General features: G+C 32.0%; 1 protein-coding gene across 1 annotated transcript; it reads left to right on the top strand.

The window, feature by feature from the left end:
- The first annotated feature begins 429 nt into the window (after nt 1-429).
- LOC111033347 lies at nt 430-3219 on the top strand. Its single transcript, XM_022314036.1, has one exon. The coding sequence runs from the start codon at nt 430-432 to the stop codon at nt 3217-3219; it is 2790 nt and encodes a 929-aa protein (XP_022169728.1).
- Nucleotides 3220-17395: the final 14176 nt, after the last annotated feature.

Here is a 17395-nt window from a genome sequence, read left to right as displayed (position 1 = left end):
GAGCAATGTGCTCGATTGCCTTCGGGACGCTTTTCAGTACCTTTACCATTCCGATCATCGGTGTCCGACAACATGTTCGTCGGTTCACGTGATATAGCCATTAAGCGTTTCGAATCACTCGAGCGGAAATTGACGGCCGACCCGGACCTTAGCAAATTATATATAGATTTTATGCGCGAGTATATATCACTAGGGCATATGACGGTCACCTCATCACCGGGCGTGTATTATATTCCACATCATGCAGTGTACCGTCCCGACGACGGAGATAAGAAATTACGCGTCGTATTCGACGCGTCCGCGACGAGTTATCGCGGACCGTCATTAAATAATTGCTTATTACCTGGCCCGAAACTACAACAAGATATCGTTGACATTTTAACGCGTTTTAGAGTTCACCGTCACGCATTCACCGCCGACGTGGTAAAAATGTATCGGCAAATTTTGATATTACCCGAATATAGAAAATACCAACACATAGTGTGGAGGGAGTCCCCACACGATCGTCTTCAAGATTACGTACTTAATACTGTGACGTATGGGGTTAATTGTGCGCCTTTCCTTGCGTTGCGCGTGTTGCAATCAATCGCGTCCGATGACTGCGATAATTTTTTATTAGTACGCCATGCCCATGCGTTAAAATATCAAACGTACGTCGATGATATCTGTGTGGGTGCAGATTCTGAAGCCCAGGCGCTTGAACTTCAATCGAATTTGATTTCAGTATTAAGTAAATCCGGGCTAGAATTAAAAAAGTGGGCGACGAATACAGCCTCGATTTTAAGGGTCATTCCGGCTGATTGCCGTGGGTCAGGCCCGTTACCATTTGACACGGCCGATGCGTTCAGTATTAAGGTATTAGGAATCGAGTGGCATCACGAGACAGACGAATTTTGTTGCGCGCTCCGTCTAGACCCCGCGCCGGTATACACCAAACGAGGTATATTATCATTAGTCGCACGAATATTTGATCCGTTGGGACTTTTCGCGCCGGCCACGTTTTTGGCAAAGTCAATTATGCAGCAGACATGGAACGTGAAGCTGTCATGGGATGCTCCCTTACCAATTGACATTCAATCAAGGTGGGCCGCCTTCGTCGCTGACCTGCCGTCTTTACTCACCGTTCGTGTTCCACGATACATACAAGCGCGTAATGGCGCGCCGTGTATGCTGTTAGGTTTTTGCGATGCGTCCCAACGCGGTTACGCAGCTGTTGTTTACGTGCGTATTTTGGACGCCCCACCGGATAGTTGTATTTTTTTATTAGGTACAAAAACGAAATTAGCTCCCTTAAAGGCATTAACCGTGTCACGACTCGAGTTGAACGCTGCGATATTATTAGCTCGTTGGCTAGGACGTCTGAGCCATGCGCTCACATCGCTATTAAATATAGTCGGCACTCACGCATGGTCCGACTCGACAATAGTATTATCGTGGTTAACGGTTCACCACGATTCTTTTAAGACATACGTCTCGAATCGCGTGCACCAAATCCAAGTCTTGTTGCCGAATTGTCAGTGGCATCATGTTGAGTCCTCTTTAAATCCTGCCGATTGCGCGTCGCGGGGCGTTACGCCGTCCGAGTTAGCTCAATTTTCGTTATATTGGCAGGGGCCACCTATAATCTACACTGATCCGTCTGATTGGAAACCATGTCCCCCCCCTCCAAGTGATATCTCTGAGCTGCCCGAAGTGCGACCAATTGTATGTGCCGTTCGAGCTGATGATGCGCCTGTCGAATGGTTCACTGTATTTTCGTGTTTTGATCGAATGGTCCGAGTGACGGCGCACGTTATACGCTTTATTTCATTATGCCGTAACGGTAAGTCCACTTCGCGTCCACCCGCATTTCTATCTAAGTCGGAGCTTGATCACGCCACCCAGGTTCTCGTTTTAGAATCACAGCGGATTCACCTTGCCAATCTACGACGCGAATTGTCCAATAATGTCCGTGTGTCGTCGAAACCGTTATCACGTTTGTGCCCCTTTATTGATGCGGACGCTGTAATCCGAGTGGGGGGTCGGCTGCGACATTCCTCGCTAACGTACGATTGTAAGCATCCGGTATTATTGGCTAAAAGATCGTATTTTGCACGATTGTTATGTGAAAAATGGCATAAGGTAACAGGTCATTCGGGTCCACGAGTTGTGGCGGCTCTTATTTCGCGTAAGTATTGGGTCGTGTCGGTCCGATCAGTTTTACATGAGGTTCTGTCACGATGCGTAGTATGTGTGAGATTGACCGCCAAACCGGTCCAGCCATTTATGGCTGATTTGCCCGCGGCGCGGGTACAACAATGTCGTCCGTTTGCTCGGGTCGGTATCGATTATGCCGGACCTTTGACGATGCGTGAGCTTCGACTCCGCAAGTCTCGCACTTACAAAATCTACATTGCGGTTTTTGTGTGTTTTTCAGTCAAGGCCGTACACCTTGAAGTCGTGTCAGATTTAACGACCGACGCATTCTTAGCTGCTTTTGACCGATTCGTCGCCCGACGAGGTTTGCCGAGTGATATTTATTCCGACAACGGTACTAATTTTGTCGGTGCGGACAAAAAATTACAGGCGTTAATTAATAGTCCGGAAGGACAAGTGTCCATCGCGAACTCCCGGTCCAACTGCGTGTGGCATTTTAACCCCCCGAGCGCTCCCCATTTCGGCGGGTTATGGGAGGCCGCCGTGCGGTCGACGAAACGGTTGCTCGTCCGCATAATTGGCACCCATGTTTTCACGTTCGAGGAATTTTCTACAATCTTGTCCCGCATCGAAGCCATCCTCAACTCACGCCCCTTAACTCCCGCTTCGAATGATCCACACGATTTAGATTGCCTAACTCCGGGCCATTTTCTAATAGGCCAGCCGTTGCTTACAGTTCCCCCTAGATCAACTCCCGACAATGTACGTAATGTTCGCGACCGTTGGAAGTTAGTTGATCAATGCCACCAAGCGTTCTGGAGACGGTGGTCAAATGAATACTTGACCACCCTCCAACAACGGTCGAAATGGTCTGGTAGCGTACCTAATTTAAAAATTAATGATATGGTCGTGGTGATAGACAACCAATGTCCTCCGTTGAGTTGGCGACTTGTCCGTATAACGGAAGTATTGCCGGGGGCCGACAGCACCGTTCGTGTTGCGCGAGTTCTGACTAGTACTGGTCAAATCACCCGCCCGGCAGTCAAATTGGTATTATTGCCCGTCGATCAGCTGGTCAATTAAAATGCATAAATTTTAATACTTTTTTACTACATAATTATTTATTTATTATCTTGTTGGCACTATCCTATAAACTGAAGCACTGATTGCTCTGGCGGGTGTCCTAAACGCACCGCGTTCTCTTTTGTTTACCTATACTATTAATTGTTATTACTAATATTAATTTTGTAGTTGTGTATGGTCATTTGAATCTATTGTTTTTTTAAATTGTTTGTTTCTTTTCCTGTTGTGCTCACTGAATCACCTGGGGGAACCATACTACGTGAGGACCATTTTATTATTATATTTATTCTATTATTCAAATGTGTTTATTGATTTATTGCTTGCAGTATATTTATGTACTTTTGACATGTATTATTGTATTATGTTATTTATTTATGTATCTTATTTATAATATCGTTATTATTTTGGGTATTGAGGTTTTATTGGAAAAAAAAAAAATGTAAGTCCCTGACACGATGTTGGTCAAATTGTGAGTACTGTTACGAGCGGCTCAATTCATATTTCATCAAGGACACCGGTTCCCGTTCTCAAGTCAAGTCTTGTGTGAGATGACTCTCACGGCGGGGAGGATGTTCGATCGCGGAACGGTTTTTCCCTTTGGCAAATTATATATATTGTCGCCTCGGGATATCACAGGTGTGGCAAAAGATAAGCTGCATCCGGCAAGCTCCCCCCTCCGCTGTCTGGTGACAATTCATCAGCCGATGGCCGAGCCGCTAGACAGCCCGGCGCTTTTGTCTTTTCCCAACGGTTGATCTGTGAGCAACGTGCTCGATCACCGTGTACGTTTGCGTGTCGCATACGAAACCTCATGTGAGCATGAGGTGTCAATTTTGCCACTTTGAACTGTCATCGAGTATGCCCAGCTAAGGTTGCCATCGTCAACTGCAGTCGTCGTCTGCGTCAGAGGGCCATATCGCCTAGATCATCCAGTGCTGTCGCCTTCAGGTTATATTTTTACTGTATTCACACTTCTTGTCCAACTCGTGTTTAGTGGCCAGTAAAGCTGTATTAGTTGTATGTTACTACCATAATGCCCAATTATTATTATTATTAAATTCTTATTATATACATTTTTTTATATACTTGTGGCATTGAAGATTACTATATTATAAGCGCATATACCAGGAATTTGTATTATTATACGCCCAATTATTATTCTTATATTTTATGATTTTGTATTCAAATACGTTGGGCGCCCGCATATTATTATTATTACGTCTTTGTTCACATATAATTTACATGTAATATATATATCCTGTGCGCTAGGCGTGGGCAGTGATATTATTATATTGGAACCTGAGCATTTGTTTTTATATATATTCATAAGTTGGTCACCCGGTCCTTGTATACCATCGATGCAAGTTGCGGCAGAAAACTGCAGATATATCGTAAGCTCTGTCGCAGCGAGAACAACATAAGTAAAAAATTATAGGTACACGAAATTAAACGTATAATTTAAGAAACAAAATATTTTTAAGTTCACAATCGTAGGAAATTATATATTTATACTGAGAATCATTATTATAATTTTTTATTGTAATTTAAAAATTGTATTCTTATAAGTATGGGCTGATAGACTATCTTAGCCCAGAATCGTTTATAGTTTAAAATGATATTATAATATTTATATGAAATATTAACTTAAAATTTTAAATAATTACTTCACACGTTATTTTTCTTGTTCTGATCGAAATGTATTAGCGGACATACACATGTGAATGTATTTTGCACAAAATAAAATAAAATAAAATAAAAATAAAATTATCAAACCGAAAGAAAACGACTCAAGTGTTTGTTTACCTTTTTTTAAGGCATTACAATATTTCGCAGTTGGTTCACTTATTTTTACAATATACAGGTTCTTGTTTTTATAGCAATTCAATAATGTAAGAAATCTATTTTTTGTTTTAAACTTCGGATAGTACTTAGTTTCTCAATGTATCGTCCTCTTAGGTAACCATATAATGTGAAGCTGAATATGTATAAAATGTATAAATTTGAATGTATGTACGTGATGTTGAAATGGAATTAAGGATTACGCTCACATCACCAATTACAATCGCAACATATCTGAGATATAATATGCTAAATTATAAAGTCGCTGAAAAATTATCTAAGAACTACATAGAATAAGGAAATATCAACCATTTCAGCATCATTTAAGTATGACTTAGTAGACGAAATGGACTTTAATTATATCATCGGCATAAATGCTGATCGCTACAATAGTATGTATTATTAAATAATATATTTTAAAAATGTACATAAACAAAATCGGCAAAATGCTACCACTCTGCTCAACATTATTTTTCTAGTTGGATACTGCAGTAGAAGTTAGAAGGTTCTTTTTATATTTTAAAATTGCAGCGAGATAGTGTATGTTGTCTTGCTCTAGAATAAAACTGTAATAATAAATTATTTTAATCCACTTTTGAAAAATGCATATATTTAGGTAGTTTTTTAAACATAAACCGTACAGTACTTATTATATAGACAACCAAACATTATTTACCTACCGTTATTTCCCTTCAATTGTGTATTCAGTTGTGTATCTCTTACACACATTTTTGTTTTTTGTTTGTAGTATAACGTATAACCCTTTAAATACTGCACGTTGTTGGTCAACTAGTATTACAATTCTTACTTTTTTAATTTCAACTCTTTCAATATTATTAATCTTTTGTTAGTACCTACAAACATGGCTAAACCTATAAATATGTTATCTATATGTTTCATGTTCTTTGTGGTTGGAAATATATGTGCAGCAAATACACCATTAGAACGTGAGTATTTTTAAAATATTTTTTTTCATATTATGAGGAACCCCCTTTTAATATTTTTGGAGAATTTTACAAAAAAAAGCTGGTAAGTGGATGTCGCTCTGTTGTACATTTGGTGTCTAGGAGGTCGCTGTAATGGATTTTATTAACTTTGAATTTAATGATATCATATAATTGTACACGAAAACGATTCTGAGTGGAGACGGAATGTCAGTCTAGGATATTTTATATTGTTATCACTTATCACTAATTATAAATATGGTGGCCAGTAAGTTGAATTAATATTATTCTTAAATTATCAGTGATGCTGGAAAAATATTAAATATACCTATGTAAAATTGGGGTCTTTTGGAACCAAATTACAACAAAATGATAAACGTTATTATTTGTGTTAATATTCAATCTCATCCAAATTTGAACTTAAAATGTCTAAAAAAAATAACTGTATTCGTATATTTTTTAGGTGTTTTAATCTTAGAAAGAAACTGACGAAAAACTCACAAAAAGTGAAACCTTGTTTTAAATTTTCAATCCTTAGCTATAAAATTTGAAAATGTTATACATTTTTAACTACAAATAATTTTCAATTTCCCATTTGATAAAATTGTCAACATTTAAACTTTAAATACTTATAAAAAAAATCGTGCCTATGTAGTTTAATTTTTTTTTAACTGCTATCGTCACAAATATCAAGAGTCTTGCATTCAATTTTCATGCTCTTTGTCACAACCAATAGAATTTAATTGACATTTATAAAATTAAAAATTAAAAAAAGGAAAACTGAAAATTTCCGTCAACAGCTTAAAGGGAGCCAAAATATTAGGGCTAATAATAACATTGAAAATTATAAAAAGAGCTGGTAAGTTTATGTCACTCTGCTGCACAGTTTGATACAAGTGGGTAACTGTAACGAATGGTGTTGAATTTGAACACAATGATATAAAACCATACGAAAAACGATTCTGATTGAAAGCAGTCTATCAGTCCATAATATTACTAAGTAATTTAATTAGTATTTGATGATATTATTGTGATTCAGGTAATTTAATATACGATTAAGCATTAGTACAAATTCATATTTGCTAAAAAATTTAATTTTAAAAGTCATTGTGTGTATAAATTATAATCATATACTCTTAAAGTTTCAAGTAGGTCCCCATGGATAATATTTTTGGATTACAAAAAAAACTTGCTTCATTATTCTTGGCTATTATTTTTGATATTTGGCTATAAAAGTTGAGCATTTTAGAAATATTAAACTACAAAATAATTTGTGAATTGTCAAGGCTTATAAAAGAAATTCGTATATATGAATTTTGATTTTTCATCATCTGATATTGTAAAAATACATCAAGGACTTTGTTTTATATTTTTTACGTTTTTGACAAAACAAATACAATTGTGTTGACATAAAAAGATAAAAACTAAACAATTTGAAAATTGAAAATTTTTGTAAACAGCAACCGATCCCCTTAAGTACTTACTACATTCACTTTCCGATCAGGAAAGATGAAGTCGAAGAAAATAGAAGTACTCTTATTGCCTCAAAATATGATGACAGACACAAAAAAAACATCATTGTAAAATCAATACATTCATCGCTCCGCTCAGAATCTAAAATGGTTTTTTTGAACACTTCTTGGGTATGTTGTACAAATGTACGTTGTACGTTTGTTAGCAGTATTGACGTTCATTTAAATTTCTATTATTTTGTATCAGATATTATACTAATCATTAAATTATTTAGAATTCAAACGTGCACACAAATGCATGCGTAAGTAATTTGATTTTACATTATATTATACACATTGCTCATAAAAATACATTGAGTATCGCTCAACTCAAATCTTAGATTATATAAAACCAGAATTTGCATTCTCTATTTGGGACATGTTATTTTCAAAAATGTAAAAAGGTAAAATTAACTTCAAATTACTGCGGTTACGAATAGGGAAAATAAGAATTTATTTAAAATGACTAACTATTAACTACGTATCACTGATATTTACCACTCTCACCAAAATCATTAACATTGTCATATTTTTTTTTACAATAATTATTTAAAATATGTTGAAGTATGTTGTAAAATAATTTATTTCTCATATGTGGGCCTATTGCATTGAGATAGGTTCGAGTTGTCAGTAAATTGAAAAGTGTACCATCTAGTGTTATATAAACTGTGGTAATATTTAAGCAATGTTTATGGCATGACGTATGTACATTTTCGCTATGTCTATGTGAGTGTAGACAATAATGAGAAGACTCCATGAACAAAATAATGACGCAAAATCAGGTAGTTTTGGAATCAAATTTATCTGATCAGATTTTGAAGTATGTAGCTTCCTAAAACAAATACATTTTAGTTAAGGACTTTTTACAAATATGTATAATTTATAACTATACCAAAACAAAAAACTTTGTAAGAAATTTAAAAATCATAATATCATTTTAATTCTACAAGAAAATATATTACCTAGGGAGTGTTTTGCTATAATATCCATATTTAAATTAAATGATTTTAGATTTTCCTATTTCTTTAAAAACTATAATATTATTAGTAAAAAATTTTCAATTCTAAAACGAATCCATCATGCAATTAGGTAAATAAGAAAATTAGGAAAATTGTGTTTCAAATAAAGTACTAGCGCATTATATAATAAAAAAGAATAATATAAAATAATAAACTAACAAAAACATATTATGTTAATATTTACTTACAGGACATATTTTTGTACTTGTTTTGGCTGCTTTGAGGTTTCAAATAGAACGCCTGATACTCCATAAATCCATAATGTTTCCTTTTAATATTTTTACCACTGTGTACTTACCTTTCGTGTTTCAATTTATAATTATTGTTAAAAATACTTCCACAATCCATACATTCAAATATAATTCTTTTCCTTTTACACTTATCAGACATTTTCAAACAAGTAATAATTACATTTTGTAAACCATTGCAGGCTAATAAACGATATATTTGAAGCCTTGAAAAAAAAGAAATAATATAATAATTCAATTTAATTCACCAACGACACAAAAATAACAGTTTAAACGAATTTAAACATAATATGTTTGAACATAATATTGAAATACATTATAATACATTATAAGACCGTTCTGCGAAATGAACCTAAGACCAATGCATGTTAGCATTTATTAATATTTTTATTCATTATCATAGTATTTCCCAAAACAATTACTGTACATTTAGGATTGTGTGATATGCCGAGTGTTCGGTACTTCAGTAGTGCAAAGGAACTGTTCACAGTTAAAAGAATGATAGCCAAAAAACATTTTTAGTGTTAATTATTTTTTCTATTTCTACAACGATCATAAAGCAAACGTCCAAAAATAGTATAGCAATACAAGTTTAGGCAAAGCCATCACATACATTTTATGTATCAATAAAAGTACCTACTAATGTGCATACAAATAACCATAATTATTTATATTATTTAAATATTGATTTATCATAAATTTTAAATTTCATTACAAATCAAATTGAGTTGAAATTGCTACTTAGTATACCTTATTGCTACTTACTTTTAAATTGACTACTTATTTAGTCCTCCCCCTAAAACCACCCCTGATCTGATTCATCTATTAACCCACTCAAACACGCACAAAAATGTAATCAACGTTGGTATAGTAGTTTAGGCGGAGTTTATGCAAGTGCAGATGGTTAGAAGAATTGTATTATACATAAAAATAATTATTCGATGTTATTTAATTTTTTTTTTTATAGAAACATTTTTCGTGGTCAATCTTCTACGAGTAAACCCACGTATGTTAATTTTTTCGATGATAAAAACTAAAAACCCACTATTTTTTTGTGATTAACGTTGTTGCAAGACTAAATAATTAACTGATGAGAAGTAGCCAAAATATGTTAACCGCTGAATTATCTCATAGAGTAGCTAATTATGTAACATAAAAAGGCAAAAAAACAATAAATTACTTACTATCTGGTTGGTAAGTGCTTGCCGTGTCTGTCCACCATGACGTTACAATAAAATACCAGGTATACTTTCTAGTTCTCGGTTTTATTTTGATTATATCCCTAGAGCTTTTTTGTTGTTACTCGGTTCTTCAACCTTATTCTAGTACATCGATTAACTTACTAGCATTTGTACCAGCATAATGCATATGATACCTCACTCATAACAGTCTTGTGAGCACCAGGATCTGGGATTGACCACCTGATGTCTCTTCCTCTGCATGAATATTTTTAGTGATGGTTATTGTTGGATGTAATTGTTCTGGCCTCGTATTTAAGCAATATTCCAGTCTTTTATATATCGGGTATAGGTTCACCAGCTACATTTAGGTGCTACAAATTTGGCTGTAGAATATGAAGCTGAAGCTCATATAAAGCTTATATACATATAATTGTTTCATAGTTTGATTTCGAATATTTAATTGATTTGTTAATATTTATAAATGTTTTTAACTATTCTGCTTATGACATGTATGATGGTATTTCTAGTATCTATATTTAGTGAACTGTTTGTTAAGGTTTTGAGATATTGTATTATATGTATTATCCATATGAGTCAGCTGTCCAAAATAACACGACTATTCATTTTAACCTATTTTATTATGCCATTGACTTATGCTTAAATTATGCCTATGGCTATTGAGCCATGATCCATTAATTTTTTCAGAATCCTATTTAAATATCATAGACTTACCGAGACATCTTTCAGGCATTATGATTTTAACACCTTATATAATTTGAAAGTAATATTTTGGTGGGATATTCATCCATAAAGTAAAATTGAGTGTCATACTAATGTCATACCTGTATCGTGCTAAAATAAAAATTTACAAATTATTATATAGTTCATTTTGTATATATTTAGGTATACATGTGTGTAGTTGATTAGATTGACCTATAAAATTGCGATTTATGTGTAATATAGTTAATTTTTGATAGTTATTGACCCGAGTCCTACTGCTACATTTAAGGAAGCAATTTATAAATTCAGTAAGTATACACTACCATTGTTATTTATATTGTTATATTTAATTTTTTTATGATGTATATTGTGGTCATAGATGAAACTAAATATATTACAATAGATAAAAAAAATGCTAATATGCTACACGCAGGACTCATTTATCATTCAATCAAATATGTATTGATGATAACATGTAGAGCGGTCTCTAGAGTTTTACATTGATTCATATGAATCGTCTAATCTATAGACATATTATTACATTTGATTATTTGAAATAACCTTTGGGAACTAAAGAATAGGGAATGAAATCTCCGGGAAAGGAACATATACTAAATTGTATTCTTGCAAACGAACTAAACAAAAAAATTGTGAAAACATTTATAACTATATAATTGGTCTAAACTCTAAAGAGATTACACGCGGTAATAAGTCTATTGAAAGTAGAAGGAATATGTTTATATAGTAGTACAGTATGTTATACTACATTACTAACCAACAAATATTACGGACCCAACAAGTGCAGTACCTACAATAATCTCGGACCCGACTATAGTATGGCAATTATTGTATTCACTGCTGGATCCAGTTCAGATGCGGTCATTGAATTATAATCCAGACCTAACTAAATTTTCATTGAATTTATGTACTATATTCTTCTTCTAAGGACGTCAAAAATAGAAATGCTTTGAGAGCCGCGGGTTTGACGACCATGGACAAAATTGATTGCTTGTCGAGGTTCAGAGTAATCTTGCATAATGTACTCATGTAAGTCGGCTACTAAAAATAATATTGAATATTTGTATTTTTAATATTGATGCCACTCCGACTAATGCTTTCATGTTACGAAACACTTATTTGTTATTGAGGTCTGATCCATACTTAACTTTCCTTTGGTATTGAATATTAAGTTTTTTGAAATCGCAATTCGCAATTGAGTATTATTTAATAAAAAATTATAACAAACTGAGATGTATGTGTAATATAATATGTCTTTTTATAGTAAAACCTTATACCCAGTCAACCGATTTTAATCAAATGAAGACAGAATTTAGTAAGTACACATTACTATTCGTTACATTGTTATATCCAAGTATGCCATACTAGATACTGTGATTAATGCTTATAGATGACTAAATATATTACAATAGGTAATTTAAATACAAATACACATTAATCTGTGACGGTTCGGCCTTATTTTTAGAAAATAACTACACTGTTACCACGTGAGAGGGACACTTACGTGGTGACCTATGGGCCGCAATGGAGCCACCAAGAAAAAAAAAATTTAATTCGTATTTTAGTTTTTAAATGACGTAATATTATAGTATAATACACAGCTACACAAGACTGCACTGCCGTCTCGCGAAGTGAAATATTTTGGTTAGATATTCGATCCATTACCTACTGAAAATTGAGTGTCAAACTTCATTGCTTCATACTCATTTAATAATTTAAATACAATCATGCATTCTTATATTGTAATTACGCTTGCACAAGTATGTGTAGTTGATTAAACTGACGTATAAAAATTAAAAATATAGTAACAAACTGAGATTTATGTTTGGTAAAATTAATATTTTTGTATAGATATCCAATTAACATATTTTACCGAATCAATTACAATGACTTTAAGTAAGTAAACATTACTAGTTATTTATATTGTTATTTTTAAATATTGTATAATGTATACTGGGTTTTTATGTGGTTAAATATATTATTTATTTTATTGTTCTATTCCTTAGTAATGTAACGGTTGTGTGAGGTTTCGTTTCTATGTAGGTATGGTGTGATTTGTACATAAGGGATATTTAGTTTATCTCACCCTACTATTATTAAAATATTAAATGGTTATTGTTGTACCTAATCGCTCTAGCTATGTATTTTAACAGATGTTTCAGTTCTATTTATGTCTTTTAAAGGTTTAACGGCTACGTTTATATGACACAAATTCAAATGCTATGAGAGGCTTCTAAATCTGATCTTAATGCTTAATCCATTGTTTTTGATAGGATTTATTGGCATTAGTGTAGAATAATATGTTGATGTGTAAAGGATTCATCCATACCTACTCTAATTTTGAGTTTTTTAATTACGAAAATTATACACGATTATGTGTTGTTGATCAGATTAGAGTTCAAAAACAGTAACAAAATGAGATTTATGAATAAAATTATTTATCTTTTTACAGTTAATTTTTTTAAACCGAAGGTAGAATTTGCAGTAATCATGGCAGGTTTAGGTTAGTATTCATAACTAGTTATATTTAAATATTTCTTAAATCTATACAGTGCTTAAAGATGTTTAAATATATAACAATATAGGTTGTACAAATACAAATACGCATTAATCCTATAATTAAATATATATTATTCATAACACGTAGAGTGATCTGAAGAATGTTACGATGTTAAACATAACTATGGGCTTTTACATAGATACATTACGTTTGTTTATTTGAAAACAACCTTATAAATATAATATATTCTCCACCAGGAAATAGAGAAATAAATCACCATGATGTATACAAATATGATAAATTATATTCTTGTTGCATTTTCTTATTAATGCAACGATCAGATGTAATTTGTATAGTTAGCTGCAGGTTGTTAAAAAAATCTTTTTAGACCGTAATATTATGTGCGGCTGTGATTACTACTTATAGTATGAATTGTACAATACAGTAATTCAGTACATATTTTCCTATTATTATTAAAAAGATTATCCACCATCGTTATAATATTACAAGCACCAAAAGCCTTTGACATTCTTTCCGGTGATTTTATTTAATGCATACCCTTTTATAACATGTGTTATTAATTATTATGAACCAATGCTGCAGTGTGAATTATTTTATATTTTACTTTATTTTTAGAGAATGCAGTGCGTGGTGGTACACCATTCAAAAGTAAGTTGTTTTCGTCAATGATCTATAATCTATATATATAAGAATCTAACTTGATTTTGGAGACGAAGGAAAACGGTTTTGAACCCTCATTGTAATAATAATAATAATTAACTAATTACCAATTATTTTCATATATTCACCGATAACAATGTCTGTTTCTTTCTTTTTTTATTTTATAATCGTTTTATGATTTGTATAGCCAAAAAATAGTCTTATGTGTTTAAATTAAATTATAAAAAAATAATTTCTTCCGGATGAAGGTCGGACAGCTAGTTAATTATAATAACACGTTTAAATTGTAGAGACTTTATAATTCATGTGTATTTGTAACTGTGTAAAATGTTTGTTCTAAATATTAGGTAAATAAAGATTACAATAAACACAGAGCTACAACTCGAACCTAATTCAAATTATTTCAGTGCCACTGCAAAGGTTCATAGTCGATTATAAGCCTGGTGTAGATTTAGGTACGTACTTATTAAACTAATTACGGAACATCCGAACAGGTATCTCACACGTTCTTTGCACTTCTTATTATTTTATAATACATACTCTAAAACTATGAACCAATATTATAATTATATTCAACTACCTAAAAGTAAAAAATTGTATATTAATTAATCTTTTTTATTTTGTGAAAGCATCTTTTTCTAGAAGTTTATTTGTCTATTGTAATAAGTTCAGAAGGGGTGAAGATTTGATAGATTGTAAGAAATATTTTTGTACCATCAAAAATTTACAGATCACAAAAATTAATTGTGTATTTTCGTGTTAGATAATTGAACAACTTGTCATCAAAAATATAAACATTAGTAGCGCAATCTAGGTAAATATTAAACTAATAATATTAACTGCCTAATTTTAACCAGCAATCTATTAAATGTTTAGCATATTTCAAATTTGATAACTTTATGTATTCTTATAATGTACAATGTATGGATGGAATATTTATAAAAATAGTTCCAATGAGAGGTGGACTGTGTTTGATTCCCAGTTTATATGATTAGACTCACGTTTTTATATTGATTATTTTTGTTGTGATTTTTAGTATATTGTATGTTGCACATTTGGAATATTTGTTGTAACATTACACAACATATATGTAAATCCCAAATTAATATTTTAAGGAATATACTGTGTTAAAAAAAATAATTTTAAAAGTATATACAAATTATTATAATATCTTATAAAATAAACAAAAATCACCGAAATAATAATTATATCAGGAGCACATTTAGTAGTTTAATAATTTCATATTTTTATTAAAAAATGTTTTAATATAATGAAAGATTTTTAAATCTACAGCATTACATAATTTGTTTGATCAATATAGAAAGTAATAAATAATAATAATATTTTTAATCGGTTATAATCCATACAACTCAAACGTGATATAGTATCTTTTATGATTATATTATAATATTAACGCAATTCAACTATTTTCTTGTTACTATGATGAAATGTATTCAATCCAAATTCAAAAAACAAAATTAAATCAAACCGTTATTTTATTTTCAGATTTTTCAGATCACTTTCTTCTCTGTCTTATTATTGAATTGATTCATTTATATAGACTTGATGCATTAATTATTAAATAATATTATACAACTTGGCTATATAAAAATCATTTAAATGCACTTATTTAAATTGTAAATTTAATACCTATTATATTATACATTATGACGATATATTTAAATATAAAATAAATAAGACGATGTTTCTATATAGAAATATATTTACTGTGTTGTCCGCGGAAACAGTGTACTTGTTAAATATTACTTATTACCCTGTAAATAATTTTCAATTCTGTTTGTGAGCATTGAACCAGACCAAAGAATCATACATTTCTATTACCATATATATAAACCATATTTTTCATACATATATTACTTATCAATATAGTTGTTAAAATAATACTGTTATCTTTAATAAAGCTATTTCTAAAAAGTTGAAAAATCTGTTTTAAATAAATCTTTATTTAGATATGCAAGCAAAAACTCCGCGAGTCCATGTGATTGCATTCGTTCCGAAAAGGAATACATTTGAGTTCACTGTATGAATCCTGCTCCACCGTTCGGTAAGGGGGTTACCGACGGAATGTTTTAGTTTAAGAGAGTATGGGCGGTATTTTCGCCACTCCTATTTATAGGCATGGTCCGCCCACTGCCCCACTGCGATTGGTTATTGCGCGCTGATTTCGATTTTGATAAGTCTTAATAAGAGATTTTCATAGTTTTTTTTTTATCCTTCACCTAATATTATATATATTACATTGAACGACGCCAACCACTTAACTACATAAAGTATGAATCAGTAAATTACTAACATAATTTTAATGTATGTACTTGTGTCTTAATTTATTTCTCGTATACCTCCCCGGCTTGGTCTTCCACATACAACAGTTTGAGGAAATTTTGTGCTCATGCTGTACCTACATCTTATTTGACAAAACTAGAAATTAATAAAATATTATGGTTTTTATTTTTTAAATGTTGTTATTAACTCGTATAGATCGCTACATATATTACGTTGGTGTCTATGGGTTTGAAAACGATTTAAATTCAAGCTCAACCTATATAAACGAACTCAGTGCAAATACAATACATATAATATATTATGTATCAGAAATGTAGAACAAAACCAAATATTTATACGGTTTCCGAAGTAACTCAGAAATCAATAGTTCACAGATATCTTTACGCGGTGAGCGAACGAACTTGAACACGCGCGAGGGGGGTCGATTCTAAGATAATGTTTGAAAAACGAAGTGGTGTACATTTTCTGACGAATCATTCGTGGAACATTTAGGAGGTTAGACATAGTAGACCCGAGTACGTAAAACGAAATAAATTTGATATGAATTTTTTTTTGATAACCAAAACCAAAATTCGTGAGTGAAATAATTAAGGTATGTGAAAATAATAATGTAAAAAAATGTGGCAGAGAGGTTTCTGCACTTGTGATTTTTACCTTGAAAACAGTAATATTGAAATGCAAGTTTGGCATCATATTATATCTATTATAAGTGATACCCGAGAAATAGAGGCATGCGAGCCGCGTACCTAAAATGCCTATAGAAAACGCCGGGTATGTGTTATTTGTACTTTTGAAATTTGAAATTTGAATATAGGTGCATAGTTAAATGAATAATAATATAAAATAGTTATAATGGTGAGTAAATCAAAAAAAATTATTGTGTTTTAGTAAAATGTGTGTTATAGAAAAAGTCGGTTAAAATAGAATCCTAAATAACTTGTTACAACAATATTTTTCTTCTACAAGGAAAATCTATGAATCATTTATATGTTTTTGTCAACAATTAATTAACGTCATGCTGTTTTCTTGGAATTGAAAATCTGTTAGTGAAATTAAAAATGCAAAAATCATAGAATAATATTAGCATGTATAATAAATAATTATTAACCCTCCAAACAATTATAAACAGGTAGTTGTTGCTTCAATTATCTATAGATGTGCAATAAAAAGGGGTCAAAAGAATTAGCATTTTAAAGATGGGCTCACATTAA

The sequence above is a fragment of the Myzus persicae genome, unplaced genomic scaffold (assembly GCF_001856785.1).
Source record: "Myzus persicae strain clone G006 unplaced genomic scaffold, MPER_G0061.0, whole genome shotgun sequence".
In the NCBI taxonomy this organism is placed as follows: domain Eukaryota; kingdom Metazoa; phylum Arthropoda; class Insecta; order Hemiptera; family Aphididae; genus Myzus; species Myzus persicae.
This window is presented reverse-complemented; position numbering and strand designations above follow the sequence as displayed.

Excerpts from the sequence above, each read along its gene's own strand:
- LOC111033347 (XM_022314036.1), top strand. The coding sequence starts at position 430 with ATGTATCGGCAAATTTTGATATTACCCGAATATAGAAAATACCAACAC.